This window comes from Phascolarctos cinereus, unplaced genomic scaffold (genome assembly GCF_003287225.1).
Source record: "Phascolarctos cinereus isolate Bilbo 61053 unplaced genomic scaffold, phaCin_HiC Scaffold_2;HRSCAF=192, whole genome shotgun sequence".
In the NCBI taxonomy this organism is placed as follows: domain Eukaryota; kingdom Metazoa; phylum Chordata; class Mammalia; order Diprotodontia; family Phascolarctidae; genus Phascolarctos; species Phascolarctos cinereus.
The window spans coordinates 175,408,539-175,422,919 of NW_027555625.1; the positions used below are offsets into that span (position 1 = coordinate 175,408,539).

The 14,381-nt window shown below is 38.9% G+C and overlaps 1 protein-coding gene across 4 annotated transcripts in view; it reads left to right on the top strand.

Annotated features, from left to right (window-relative positions):
* Positions 1-14,381, top strand: part of BLK (BLK proto-oncogene, Src family tyrosine kinase) — an 82,387-nt gene that overhangs the window by 35,214 nt on the left and 32,792 nt on the right. For 2 of the 4 annotated variants that reach the window (XM_078149733.1, XM_020985383.2), the window contains exons 2-3: positions 12,353-12,470; positions 14,157-14,208. The exons of 1 other annotated variant lie outside the window; for it this stretch is intronic. In XM_078149733.1, the coding sequence (XP_078005859.1) occupies positions 12,354-12,470; positions 14,157-14,208 (169 nt within the window). In that variant the 5' untranslated portion in view covers position 12,353. The remainder of the gene's footprint in view (positions 1-12,352; positions 12,471-14,156; positions 14,209-14,381) is intronic. One more of the 4 variants, XM_020985390.2, reaches the window with a different exon arrangement.

The window sequence follows — 14,381 nt, forward strand, 5'->3', positions numbered from 1 at the left end:
AAGTGATAGAGCTAAGTAAGTGTTTAAGCCAGGAGGCCTATTCAAGTCTAGCTAGGTCGTGCAATGGATAGAGTTAGGAAGACTTGAGTTCAAATCCAGACTCACTTGCTCTCTGTGTGACCCTGGGTGAGTCATTTAACTTCAGTTTCCTCATCTCTAAAATGGGAGTAATAATAGCACCTATTTCCCAGGGTTGTTGTGAGGATCAAAGGAGATAATTATAAAGTGTTTGCTTGGCACAAAGTAGGCACTATATAAATGTTAGCTATTATTATTATTTACTATGCCAAACTAGAAAACACTGAATACTCCGATATTGGTTAAAATGACTACTAATTGCCCTTTCAGAGCGACTATCAGAACTCAAGTGCTTCATTAAAGCTATTGCAGATATAACATTATGCTCGTCCTAGTAGACAGGTTCTAAGACTAACTGGCTATTAAAATTTCACTAGGCCTTCTCACATAAACCCATATCTAGAAACTAGAGCAGCTCAAATGCTAAATTTTCAGTGTGACAATTCCTACCTCAGAAATGGTCAAACACTACAAATAAGGACTTGATTTACTGTTTTGTCGATTGTCTAAATCTTTTAAAGTGATGAAGAAAATGTTAATAATGTGGATTAAACTTAAAAGTGTACTTGTGGGTAAATTTTTTTTCCAGGGAGCTGGTTGTTAAACATTTACCAGCACACCCCTGCCCACATCTATTCAGTCATGTTGGTGAATTGTTGTTTTATTTTGCCAAAGACAAATATTCCCAAACAAAAATCAAATTCAATGTGATTTTCCAGATGTTACAAAATTTAAATATCCACAAAAGTCCTGCTCCAACATCTCATCATGTTGTGGAGGTGATTTGAGTTCTGAAAGATTTTGTCAGTGGAATCATAATTCTCAGCAGGTTCTACCATGCATACAGGAATAGCTTTAAGTACATTCCATGCAACAGACTATGTTTACTTCCTGAGGACTGGGCTAATTAACTATGAAGAGTCTCATGACTCTGATTCCTTCTACAATGCCTGATTATAACAAAATAATTAAGAAGCCTATTGATTTGTCCACCATCAAGAGGAGATTCCAAGTAGATTCTCCAGTGTACACAAAGGCAGAAGATTTTTCGTGATTTCTGACTGATTTTCAAAAACTCTGCTCAATTCAACGAACCTGATTCTGAAGTAGCCAATGCTGGTGTAAAATTTGAAACCTATTTTTTGAAAGCTATATTTTTCACCATCTGAAAAACTTTTAGCAAAAGGAAAAAATTTCAAAGCAGGAATTCAAGAACAAAACAGAGGTTATGATGTTTCATGATGATTCAGACGATGACTTTGCACAACCACAGAAAAAAATGTCTCAAAAACATTAATGACCACCAACTGCTAAAATAAATAGCACAGTAGCAAGGACTGACTTGAACTTAAAAAAAAAAACTTTTTATTAGTGATTAACATAATTACAAGGAAAAGTACATGACCACTCTGGTTTTTAGGTTTGTGGGTGTTTAATAGACACTAATTTTCTCGATATTCCATTTCTCTCATTTCTTAAATCCATCTCTCTCTCTCTCTCTCTCTCTCTCTCTCTCTCTCTCTCTCTCTCTCTCTCTCTCTCTCACACACACACACACACACACACACACACACACACACACACACACACACACACAAACAAAGAACCATTAAGGAAAGACAAAAGCATCAGTGAATATAAAAACAGACTTTCTTCCCCTTTGCAGAAATCATAAATCAGCACCTCAAAGGATAGTTGCTTGACTGTAATCTAAAGAAGGGAGAAAGGCTTTACTGACACTTAAAGCTGAAAACTTCAATGTGGTTTCAATGTGTGAATCCATCCATTTTCAGAAAATGAGATACTACCACCCACTATTCTTACCAAAGTCACATGGCTGGCCATTGTAGGTTAATAATATTTAATGTTCTAGGACACTGACTGATGAGATGGAATTGTAGGTATATGCCACTAAGGAAGTACCTGCCTGTCATGTAATATGGTGATTAAATTTCTGGCCACAGAAATCCACAAAAACAAGAAAATTACAAAATGGCCATCAGGACTGTACAGAAGCCCTTCCACTTTTGCAGAGAAAGTATCAGAATAACTGAGAAAGGTGAGAAGGTGCTAAGGATCACAAAAATTTTTAGACGTTGTATAAATATTAACTTAATGAATGAAATTTTAAGTGACACATTTGTGTAGTGATCATTGAGTCTACTTTGGGCAAAGTAGTCTCCCAGTTCATAAGAAAGGGAGTTAAACTCAGCTTGTCACTGACTCACCTCCCATATTCAATCATTTGCCAGATCTTGTTAATTTTAACTCCTTAGCATCTCTTTAATCCATGTGCTTTTCTCCTCTTATACCACAACATATTACTGTAGGAGAATGATCTTATACCCCAAAGACATCAAAGAAAGAGGAAAAACACTCATGTACAAAAACATCGACAGCAGCTTTTCTTGTAGTAGTAAAGGACTATAAACTAAGGGATTGTCTATGAACTGGGTAATGGCTGAACTAATTATGGTTTACAAATATAGTGAATACTGTCACACATTGATGAAACAGATGGTTTCAGAGAAACCTAGGAAGATTTGTATGAAGTGATAAAGAACCAGAAATGAGCAGAACCAGATAAAGTTTCTACAACCTTGTAGAGACAACTTTGAGACACTTTAGAATTCCAATCAATGAAATAACCAACCACCATTCCATAGGAGTAATGATGAAGAGTGCCTCCCGCTTCCTGGCAGAGAGGTCATGGGCCATGACCAATATGGTGATTTGTTTTCTTGACTATTCATGTTTTTCTTTTTTGTCTCCCAATGAGGTGGGAAGGGAGAAGAAAATAAATGCTTGTTAATTGAATAGAATATGTGGAATATTTTATGAAAAGAAGGAAAAAGGGACCAGACAGGAAGTCTCCTGATGATCTATATCATCAAATTTATACTTGGTGTTATCCAGTGGGGTCAAATTCAAATAGAAACAAGGCCACTAACCTATACATAAGGATCCCTGTGGGCTACATAGTGACTGTTTTATTACATTTTTTATTTATTTCATTAAATATTTCCCAATGAATTTTTTTAAAATAATTTTTGTTGATGTTTTCTTTGTCTTACATCACCATAATATTCCCAATCTCCTTCCCCTTTCCTTTCCCTAAGAGCTATTCCAATTACATTTTAATCTGATTTGGCCTCAGGAGTAATTGTGGAAGTATATGGCCCAAGGGTTGGATGTTTGATACCTCTAGTATATTTTGATTCAAACCTCTTTGTAAAGATTAATGACTACTTGCAGAGTGAACTGGGGATTCACAAGAATAGAATTGGTTCAATTCAATTCCACAGGCACTGATTAAGCATGGGCATATGTAGAGAGGGTCTATGGTGGACACTAGGAAAAATGGAGCTCTCAGTCTAGCAGACAGTGAGACATTCTTACAGCTCTTCATCTAGTCATGGTGCAAATTCTCACTGCAGCAATAACAAGGAATCCAGTCTGAATGGCTGGAGACATAGAGTACATAGCGTAGAGGAAAAGGGATATCCGGGAAGGTTCGTTAGCCAGGTAAAGTACCGAGTTTTCTGAACTTATTGATGACTTCTATTCAAATCTTCATTTGACTATACTTTAGTCCTGGGACTATGGACCAATCTTAAATGCCTTAGGTAAGTAGCCTTGGCCTAGGAATAGACTTGGAATAATCATGAGGAAGGCCACTTGCCTATGGAATAAGAAGGAAATTTAATAAGTTAAACATGTTTTTCTCCCTTGATTTTAGAGAAGCTTGAATTTTCTTAATGTCACATAATTCCTTAAGGAACAAAATTCACTAATTTGCTGTGCAATATGGGAAATCCTCCTCAGTCTCAGGTTCTTCCTCTATAAAGAGAGGTATCATAGATTAGAGCTAAAAGTGACATTGGAGGCCATCTGAGGCAGCCCCTTTATTTTACATATAAGAATACTGAAATCTAGAGCCCAATATCACACAGTTAGTAAGTCCCAGAAGCGAACCTGGATCCATGTCCTCCTACTCCCAAACCAGTGACCTTCCCACCCTATTATACTGTTTCTACTAAAGAGTTTGAACTTAATGAACTCTAAGGTTCCTACCAGCTCTAAAACTACACCAGAGGGACAGGTTTCAAAATACACACACAGTGCCTACATACCTAATGGTGCATCTGACAAACAACCCACTAATGCTTTGGTTACTGTGTTTTCATGCAGCCAAGCGTAATGTTTTCCAAAGGCGCCCCAAGCTACTGATTGACTTTGCTGTTGCTGTCTGAGAGAACAGAAACCTCTCAAATTTAAGAGTAGTCTTGGCATGTAATCTTTTACAATCTTTGCTGTATCCCTCACAATAGATAGGGTAGAACCATGAGCAGCAGGTAAAAATGGAAAAATGCAGGTTTAGGCTTGACGATAAAAAAAAAAAAACCAAACAATTGGACAATTGAGAGTTACTCAAAAGAAAATAGGCTGTTTCAAGTGGCAGGAGGTTCCCCCTCATTGGAGGTCTCCAGGCAGAAGCTAGCTAATCAGTGGTGAGGAATGTAATCATAAGGATTCTTCTAGGAATATTAGTTAGAAAAGATAACTGCTGAGGTCTCTCACAACCCTGAACAGCCTATGATTCTACAGTCAGTCCAGAAAGGAATGCATCTCTCAACACAGCTCCCCAAGATGCTCCTCAGTGTAGTGGAGGAGGCCCACACAGCTTCACATTTTAAACTAAACGTACGTACTCCCCATTATTTCTGGTTCTTAGCCATTCAAAGCTTACATTAAACAAGGAGAATAAGAACAGAGCAAGAAATTACATCTACAAAGTAAACAAAATTAGGGTTCATAAAAATTGTACCTTTTATCATAACATATCTTCTCCCACTATTAACACAATCTTCATGGAAAATATAAGATGGTTCAGAATTTCTTTTCTCTAAGGTACAGATCCAGATGGGAGTGGTTGAGGGGGAGGGTAGGATCATATGATCATAGGATTTTTAGAGGGTAGGATCATAGATTTTTGGGACCTTAGAGGTCATCAAATCTAACATCTTCATTTTATAAATGAGGAAACTGAGGCTCAGAGATATTAAGTGACTTGTCAAGGGCCACAGAGATTATAAGTATCTGAGGAGGACATAACTAAAGGACATTTTAACATCTCTTTTTATAAATACACTTTTTAAAAAGTTTAATGACACTTTTTGTTTTTTTATACCATGGTCATTTCTGGATATACCACTGCCCTTGCCCCCTAGTTTTCCATAGCCACCGTATCTGATAGCATATGTGGTATTCTATGCCCAAGTCCACTAACTCTCCAAGGAAAGGGAGAAGGAATGTGCATTTTTAATAAACTTCTCTTCTCTATGGCCCATAATACTTTGTTTTGGTTCATAATCCGAGTCTCTTCTGATAAAATTAAGGCCAATGGGCAGTAGACTAGGGCCTGTAATTTCTAAACTTTGTCCAAGACACAAAAAGGCCTGAGCGTGCCTGACTCTGACAAGGTCTGTCCCAACTTCTTCCTCCATTTCAGTAGGTAAACCTAAGGTTTCCTTCCTTTCTTAGGTCAGAGCCAGCTTCCTTACTCTCTCAAATAACATGGAATTGTGAAAAGAATGTTTGCCTTGAAGTTTGGAAACAAAGGTTCTAGTCTCAGTTCTGCCATATTGGTAGTGTCTCTGGGGAAGTCATTTAAACATTTTAAAATCTTCTGTTAAATGAGATTTGAAGTAGATTTTCCCTAAGCCTTCTTCTAATACTAACATTCTTTGAATCTTGAAACCCAAATTTCTCTTAGGGCCCTCCCCATAAACAACTCCCTCCTCCCTTTCAAACATCTCTCCAGTACTCACTTTTACCTGTCTTCTCTATTGTCACCATCCTTCACTTTACACCGTGCAGTTGTTGACTCCAGAAGCATTTTTTGGTTCTTAGTACTAGAAAGAATGCAAATGGGAGGCTAGGACTGAAATGAATTGACCAGGGGTTTCTAGCCAATCTAAGGAGAGATTATTCAAATTACGATTCCTCCTCCTGTCCACTTCATCTATACCATACACACACTGTTCATTCTTTCTATTGTTTTCTTTCCAGTGGGTCTTGTTGAATTTACTATCAAAATGAGAGGTTTTACCTATGGAATAAGAATAAGGACCATGTGAGAAAATGCTTTCTTCTTCTATCCCCAGGCCTCCCTCTTTCCTCATCTCTGCCTGTTGAAACTGTACCCATCACTTAAGGTCCAGCTCAAACTCTATCTTCTCCTTGAAGCCTTCCCTCAACCCTCACACCCTCTGGAGATCTGACCTGGGGGACCATGGCGCAGCTCAATCCTTAGTTATAGGCCGATACATATCTGTGAACATATCCTTTGAATGTCATCCTTTCTTCCTTAGATTTGTCAAAGCACTTGGAATGTGCAATCTTGGATCAGAGTAATATGTAACTGAGTCTTGTCACCCTACTAAATTGTAAAGTACTTGATGACAGGATGCTGCTGAACAGTTCTGCTCGAGGACAGGAACTCAGCCCCTCTTCCCAAGATGGGCATCTCTAGGCTGGCCCTGACCATAGCTCCATCATCTCTTGTACTAGTACACGCATATTCTGGATCTGGAGCAGCTCGGACCTCAACCCTGGGCCCAACACAGAAACCTCCTGGTGCCTTCCCATTCATGATGCAAGGAAAGAAAGATACACAGTTGTACTTGCTTCCCGTCCTCACTGGGCCTTCCCTGCCTACATTCATGACACATTATCTCATTACAAGTTCTACTCCCTGCCGTAATTGCACTGGCCTGTGTAGTGGTACACCTGCCCTGTCCATACTACCTGGCACCTCTAAAGACTCTAGTGAATGTTCCATTGCCATTATTATTCATTCCCTGTTCCCTATAGCTTCAAAGGCCTGGGAATATCCAGGAGGAAACTCCAGCAGACTCTTTGGCATCCCTTTCTATTTCTGTGCTCCATTCTCCCAACTATACTGGCACAGGTCATTGCTATTTATTGCTGTATCTCTCCCGACACTCCTCTCAATAATATGTGCCATTGCTTAGGGCAATTGATTTAAAGGAGAGGACCCAAAAATGGATACACGATTGGATTTCATGGATCTGACTGTATCACCTAATCCTGTGGCCCTTTAGGTCCTCAAGTGCAGCCCTTTGACTGAATCCAAACTAAGGAAGTCAAAGGGCTGCACTTGAGGACCTAGAGGGCCACATGTGGTCTGGAGGCCACAGGTTCCCCAGCCCTATCTAACCTCTTACTGTGGATGTTATAAGCTTCCATTTTACAGATAAATAATGAAGGTATAATCTCCCCTGCAGGGTTGAAGTGTTGATCAAGTGAGATAATGTAAAGCAATTTGTAAACCACAAAGTATTATAGAAATGTCAGTTGCTAAAAAGGGATGCAGAGCATCAAGGAGCATACAGGTTGGTGACTCACATGTTTCCTAGTAACTGCACCCTTTCCCCCTCCCCATCCCAAATACCATTTTTTTGGATCTTTATCTAATACCCTAGACAAATGCTGATCCTCCTACTCCCAGTGAAGGCTAGATGGGGGCTCCAAACAGCTGTGTCTCTCATATTCTCCATTACATCATGCTAAGCAGATGCTAATTATGCGTCTGGAAGTTAAGGGTAGAAGAGCTGCTGTGTGTGTGTCGTGGGGGTCGGGTGCTGGTGGGATAGAGGAGGATGCTGCAGAGACAACAACTAAGTACTCAAAGCCAGAAGACTTGGATTTAGGTTATGGGTTACTGACTGGTATATTGGGCAAGTCCCAGTTCAGTCACCTGTCCAATAGAGATCATTATATTGTACTCCCTGCCCCCACAAGGTCCTCGTGAGGATTACTCAGTCAACAAGCATTTATTAAGCACTACTATGTTTCAGGCACTGCACTAAATGCTAGAGATACACATGAAGACAAAAACAACTGTCCCTGCCCTCAAAGGAGCTTACTTTTAATGGGGAAGGCAACATGCAAAAAACTATATGTACAAACAACCACTGCTGTTACTGTGCACGTACACGATATATACAGAGTAGGCAGAAGGTAATCTCCAAAGAAAGTGGGGAGCAGGGACAGAGAAGACTTTGAGAGAAGTGTAAGAAGACTAGAAAGGTAGGAAGGGGCCAGTTTGTGAATAGCTTTAAATGCTGAAGGGAAGACTGTGTATTTTACCTTGCAAGTATTAGGGAGAAACTGGAGTTTATTGAATAAGGAAAGGGTGACATGGTCAGATATACTCTTCAGGAAAATCACCTTGGCTGCTGAATAGAAGATGGAGTAGAGTGGAGAGGCTTGGGGCAGGCAGGAAGGCTAACCAGAAAGCTACTGCAGTAGTCTAGATAGGAAGTGATGAAAATCTGTACTAGACTAGACCTGTACTAAATGGTTGTGTGAGTGGAATGAAGGGGGTATAAATTAAAGACTTTATAAAGGTAGAAACAGCAAGATTTGACAACAGATTGGATGTGGGGGTTGAATGGGAATGAGGGGTTAATGATGACATTGAGGTTTCAAGCTTGGGTAACTGGAGGGATGATTTTACATACATGTTATATGTGTGTGTGTATATATATATATATATATATATATATATACATATATATATATATATATATAAAATGTTCTGTCTTTCAATATGTTATATATTAGTTATTATAAGACATTATGATGTAAGTATTATAATATATTTATATCTATCAAGAGAGATTGAGAGTGAAAGAAAAGATAATTAGACACATGGGAACTGATGAAATAGTATATGAAATGAAATAGTATAAGGAACAGGATCCAGGACAGAGCCTTGGGGAACACCCACAGTGAATGGGACCAAATGAGTTAATGCATTTTGATACGTATAAAATGTGATTATTACTGTGAGACGTTATTATTAGCTTCTGGATGCAGCCATGGTTAAAACTATGAAAATTTTAAAAATTTGGGAGGCAACCGTGTTGTTGTTTTTTCTGTCTGTTTTTATGCTTCCTGGTACCACCCAATCTGAAACCGATAAAATATAAAGAAGCAGGAGAATGAGAACTGGTATGACCGCTGAGTAACTGCTTTTTTTCCATCACGGGACAACATATTCAGTATAAAAAAATTCTCTGTGAAGTAAAGGGGCATCATTCATTCCACAAAGATTTATAAACTGCCTTTTATATGCAGTACACTATGCTTGGACAAAGAAAACATAATCTATGCCTTCACTGAGCTTCCAGTTATCTGCATGTTTATGAAGACCATGATGTTAGAATTTAAGTTTCTTTAGAGTTAAGAACTATCTTGTTCTTTGTATCTGTATCTTCATTACCTAGGACACTGCCCAACACATAGTAAGTGTTTAATAAATGCTTTTTGATCTGATTGATTTTTCATATTTTATTCTGAATTTAAATACAAAAAAGCATTTCTATACACACAAAAAGGATTCTATATGAAACTGTGAATGTTCATGTCATCCCACTTGCTATTAGACTGATTGTTGTTGTATGAGTCAGTGGTATTGATGGCAACATAGATGAGGAAGACAATGACCCACATTCCAAGGACCTGCCTAATTAAGTGACCCCTTTCACCAATCCTGGCTACCTCTGCTGAGAATTCCTTGTAGTTACCATTTAGTGAAACAGACTTCTACTGACCCTTCTGAATTTCAGTAAAGTTCAGGAAATCTGAATGATCACCTTGGTGGCAGCATGTAATGACATAGGGCTGGGAATGATGAGTATTCAATCCTGGTTCTAGTATCTATTGTACTGTAGCTCACCACGGCCCTGGGCACGTCCCTCATGTTATCTTTATGCTATCCTCCCTCCCAGAAACTTGATCCCACTCTCTCTGCCTATCAGAATCCTCATCATCATCTTTGAGGCCTTCATGAAGGTTGTGGGCAGGGGTGGGGTGAGGCAGTGAGGGCATATTCCCTGACTACGCCAGCCTTCAATTGCTGCTTTCTTTTTAGAATTTCAGTATCACTCACAGACAACAACAATAAAATACATTATCTGTACTATATAATATGACGATATTGTCTCTCATTCATTGTCCATGCAATTAAACAATCCCATTGTAAATTAAACAATCCCACTACTAGATGTAGTGGAGAGAGTGCTAGGCCTGGAGTCAGGAAGACTCATCTTCCTGAGTTTGAATCTGGCCTCAGACACTTACTAGCTATGTGACCCTGGGAAAGTCACTTAACCCTGTTTGCCTCAATTTCCTCATCTGTTAAAAAAAAAGCTAGAGAAGGAAATGGTATGAAGAGACAGACAAGACTGAAAACAATTGAACAGAGACAGTTATAATTTACTTTAGGGGCAGCTGGGTGTCACTCACCTCCTTTTACGAGCTGGAAGCATGGTATAATCATAACACCAATAGCAGTCTGCTTGTCCATAAGACTTTATGGTTACAAAGCACCTTCCTACACCAGCTGTGTGAGATATGTAGTACCACATGGCATTATCCTCATTCTGCAGATGTGGATAATATACAATGATGCCATATACTGTGTCCTAGGTCACATCACTACTTTGTGGCACGGCACTGAACTTGGAATTTTAAAAAGCCTAGATTTACCCAGCTTGTCACAGTGTTCTTTAGCCCTAGTTACAGAGTGTGCTTCAATGGAAAGAACAAAGAATTTAAAGTCAGAAGGTCAAGTCCCAGTTAATTACCTGTGTGACCTTAGGCAAGTCACTTCATTTCACCAGACCTTACTTTCTTCATCCATGAAATGAAGAATTAGACTAGATCTGGGGTTCCTTCTGGATCTAAGCCTATGAGCTAAGGAACCATGAGCCAGGAGTTCACGGCAGGAGACAGAGGGGGAAGGGGACATGGATAGTGAAGAAATGACTATGTGCAGGTTCTGCTATCTGGCTGCTTATCCGAAGTTCTGTATCCAAGCCTTCCTATTATTGAAGAACATGCCCACTTCAGAACTCTTGGCCTGTGAAATGGAATGGGCTGCTTTTGTGAGGTAGTGAGTCTCCTGTTAAAGGCAGACAAGCATAAGTGTAAAAGAATGCTGGTCCTGGAGCTAGGAAAGACCTAGGTTTGAATTATGCCTCTGATACATACTAGCTGAATAGCCTTGGACAAGTCACTTAATGCATCTTAACCTCAGTTTCATCATCTGTACAATGGGAATAATAATAGCACCTACCTCCTAAGGTTGTTGTGAGAATGAAATGTGTTTTAAAAACCTTAAAGCACTATATAAATGAGAGATAATAGTCATATTAAGAGATAATGGTGGTGGTGGTGGTGGTGGTGTAGTAGTAGAAGTAGTGATGGTGGTAGTAGTAGTAATAGCAGTAGTAGTAATATTTACAAATTCAAGAAATGTAAACTTTCAGATATTACATCCCTCTTTACACAGTATGCTCAATTAGTGCTTTCTGATTCTTTATGCCCCCACTACCCCAACTGTGAAGTAAGAATAATAATGCTTGTCCTTTTGATCTAACTTCAAGGTCATGGTTTGGGAATAGGTAAGATTATACTATAAATTTATTCCAAGGCTCTCAAAGAGTAAATGTATGTTCAAAGGGATTTTCTACTGACCATATTATTCTCTCCAACATGCACTATCATCCTATTCTTAAATGAACATGTATAATCCTGGTGAAGTGTGTTTCAACCACCCTTACCCCTTAAAAAAAAAAGCACTTTGAGCATACTGAAAAGCATGAGTAATAAAAGTGATTACAAAATAAAAGAGCTTAGGCTAAGCTTTGTGATTCATAGGATAAGAGATTTAGAAGAGTAACATCCTTGCTAGATGTAGGCTCCAATCTTCTCAATTTACAGAAGAGGGAATTGAGGCCCAGAGATGGTGACTTGTCCAATGTCTCATAGCCAATCAGTGGAAGGGTTAAGGACTAAAACCCTGTTCTCCTGATTCCCAGTTCAGTATTAAATACTCTTCCCATCAATTATGGCATCCCTTTTCAAAGGTTTTACATTGGAAAGTGTTTTGCAATCCCAGACAGTTTGACTCTGTGATTTCCAAGTGAATTCCTGATTCTTCTGTCTAGCTTTTCTATGTGACATCAGACAAGTCACCTTCCCTCTCTGGGCCTCAGCTCTTCCTGCTCTTGAAAAAAGTGGAGCCAAAATTTAAGTCTTGGCCTAGAGAATCCCTCCCAGCTCAGTGCTACATCTTACATGGATAATCTTTGGGGGAGGTTAGTGCAAGTGGACAAAAATACTGAGCATGGACCCCAGTGGACTAACACTATTGTTATCTGCCCTTTCACCATAACAGGATGGGAGTAGTGAGCAGCAAAAAACTGGCTAAAGAGAAAGGAAAGAATTGGTGGAATTTTGAGAAAGAGCCCCCGATCGCCTTCCCAAATAAGCCTCCTCCACCTCTGCCTCCATTGGTGAGTGAGCTAGCTATTTTCTGACTTCCAAGCTTAAGTCAGAGGCTGAGGGATGGAGGAAGAGCAGCTCTCTCCAACCCTATGGTGATACTCATTGTGAATTTCTTTGTAAGACCAAGGATCTTTCTCCCTCTTTTTAGGGTTATCCCTAGGAGAAGGTATATTTATATGTGAATATATACATGTATGTGTATATAGGATGTATATAAATTTGTGGATCTTTGGAAGCATAGTATGGAAATAATGGCAGATATATAGGTGTATATAGAGAAAATATAGATATATGTGTGTATATATACAGATATACATTTATGGATCTTTGGAAGCATAATATGGAAGAAATGGCATAAATGTATATATAAGTACACATATACATACACACATCGCTGCCATCATATATATATAGATATATAGATATATAATGCATACATACATATAGGTGCATCTATACCTGCCATTACTTCCATACTATGCCTTCAACAATTCACAAATATGTAAATATATGTGTATATATACATATGCATGCATACACATATGTATGTCTCTATATATGTGTACATACATTATATACCTGCCATTACTTCCATACTACGCTTCCAAAGATCTGTAATTGCTTTGGTATGGTTTCTCTCTCCATTGATGCAGAACAGAAACCTTCTGTGCCTTAATAGACAGTCCACATGAATTTCTGTGGCCAAAAAAGTCGTCTGCTGGTGTAGTAGAGAATCTTTGCACATTGAGCTAGGATGGTCTTCAGATGACAGACATAAAAGATGTGACTCATTCTTTACTTAAAACCTTTTTAGCTTAGTAGGACCTGCTAGAGTCGGTGAATAGCAGAGCCTTGAAGATCCCAGGATTATCCCCACATGACCATGAGGATTAATGGGTGACATCTGGGCAGGAGATGCAATATAAATATCAACTATTATTTTCACTGTTTGCTATTTCATGTCGTTCATTTCCACTCTTGTAGTACCATAGATCTAGGACTGGAAGGGACATCTGTTCTAGCCTGCTCACTTTAGAAAACTGAGACTCAGGTAGGCTAAGTGATTTGCCCAAGGTCACAGAAGTAAATAAGGATTTGGAGGCAAGATTTGAATCCTGGTCCTCTGACTACAGAGTTCATTTCTTTTTTACTGTACTATTGTCTGTGTCATTTATCTCTATGAAATGTGTTGCTTACTCCCAGGATGTAGCTGAGGCATAGAGAAAATCTAACTCATAGTTATTGGACTTAACTATTTGCTGTTCTTCACAAAAACAAAATGAAACAAATTCTATCTCCAGATTCCATGCGTTTGTATTGGCTATCCCCCAAGCCTAGAATGCTCTCCCTTCCATACCTCTACTACATACCTCTTAGAATCTGTGGCTTCCTGCAAGACTCAGCTCAAAATCCAGCTCTGTAGGAGTCTTTTGCTGATTTTCCTAGTAGCTAGCACCTTTCCTTGTCAGATCACTGTCCATCAACTTTGTAAATATCTTGCATATACCTTGTACATGTTGTTTTACCCATTAGAATGTGAGGTCCTCGAGGGATGGAACTGTTTTTGCCTTTTTTTTTTTATCCTCAGTACTTAGCACAGTGCCTGAAACATACATAGTAAGTACCTAATAAATGCTTGCTCATGCTGCTGAACAGTGAATTAACTATTGGGTTTTTTTAAATTTCTGTCAAAGGTTGTCTTCAATCACCTTACTACACCAACCCCTGTTCTAAGTCCTGTTCCAGGTAAGAATCTTAGCTTTGGTAGCTTGGTTGCTATGTTGTTCTGTTTCTCCATCCTTTTTTTTTTCTTTTGTCAGTCAGCATGGAGGAAGATATCAACCTAAGTCTCATTGCTTGACTCAACCCAAATCTTACACATTTCCTAAGGTTCCTGTTGTAACCAAGGCACTGAGAAC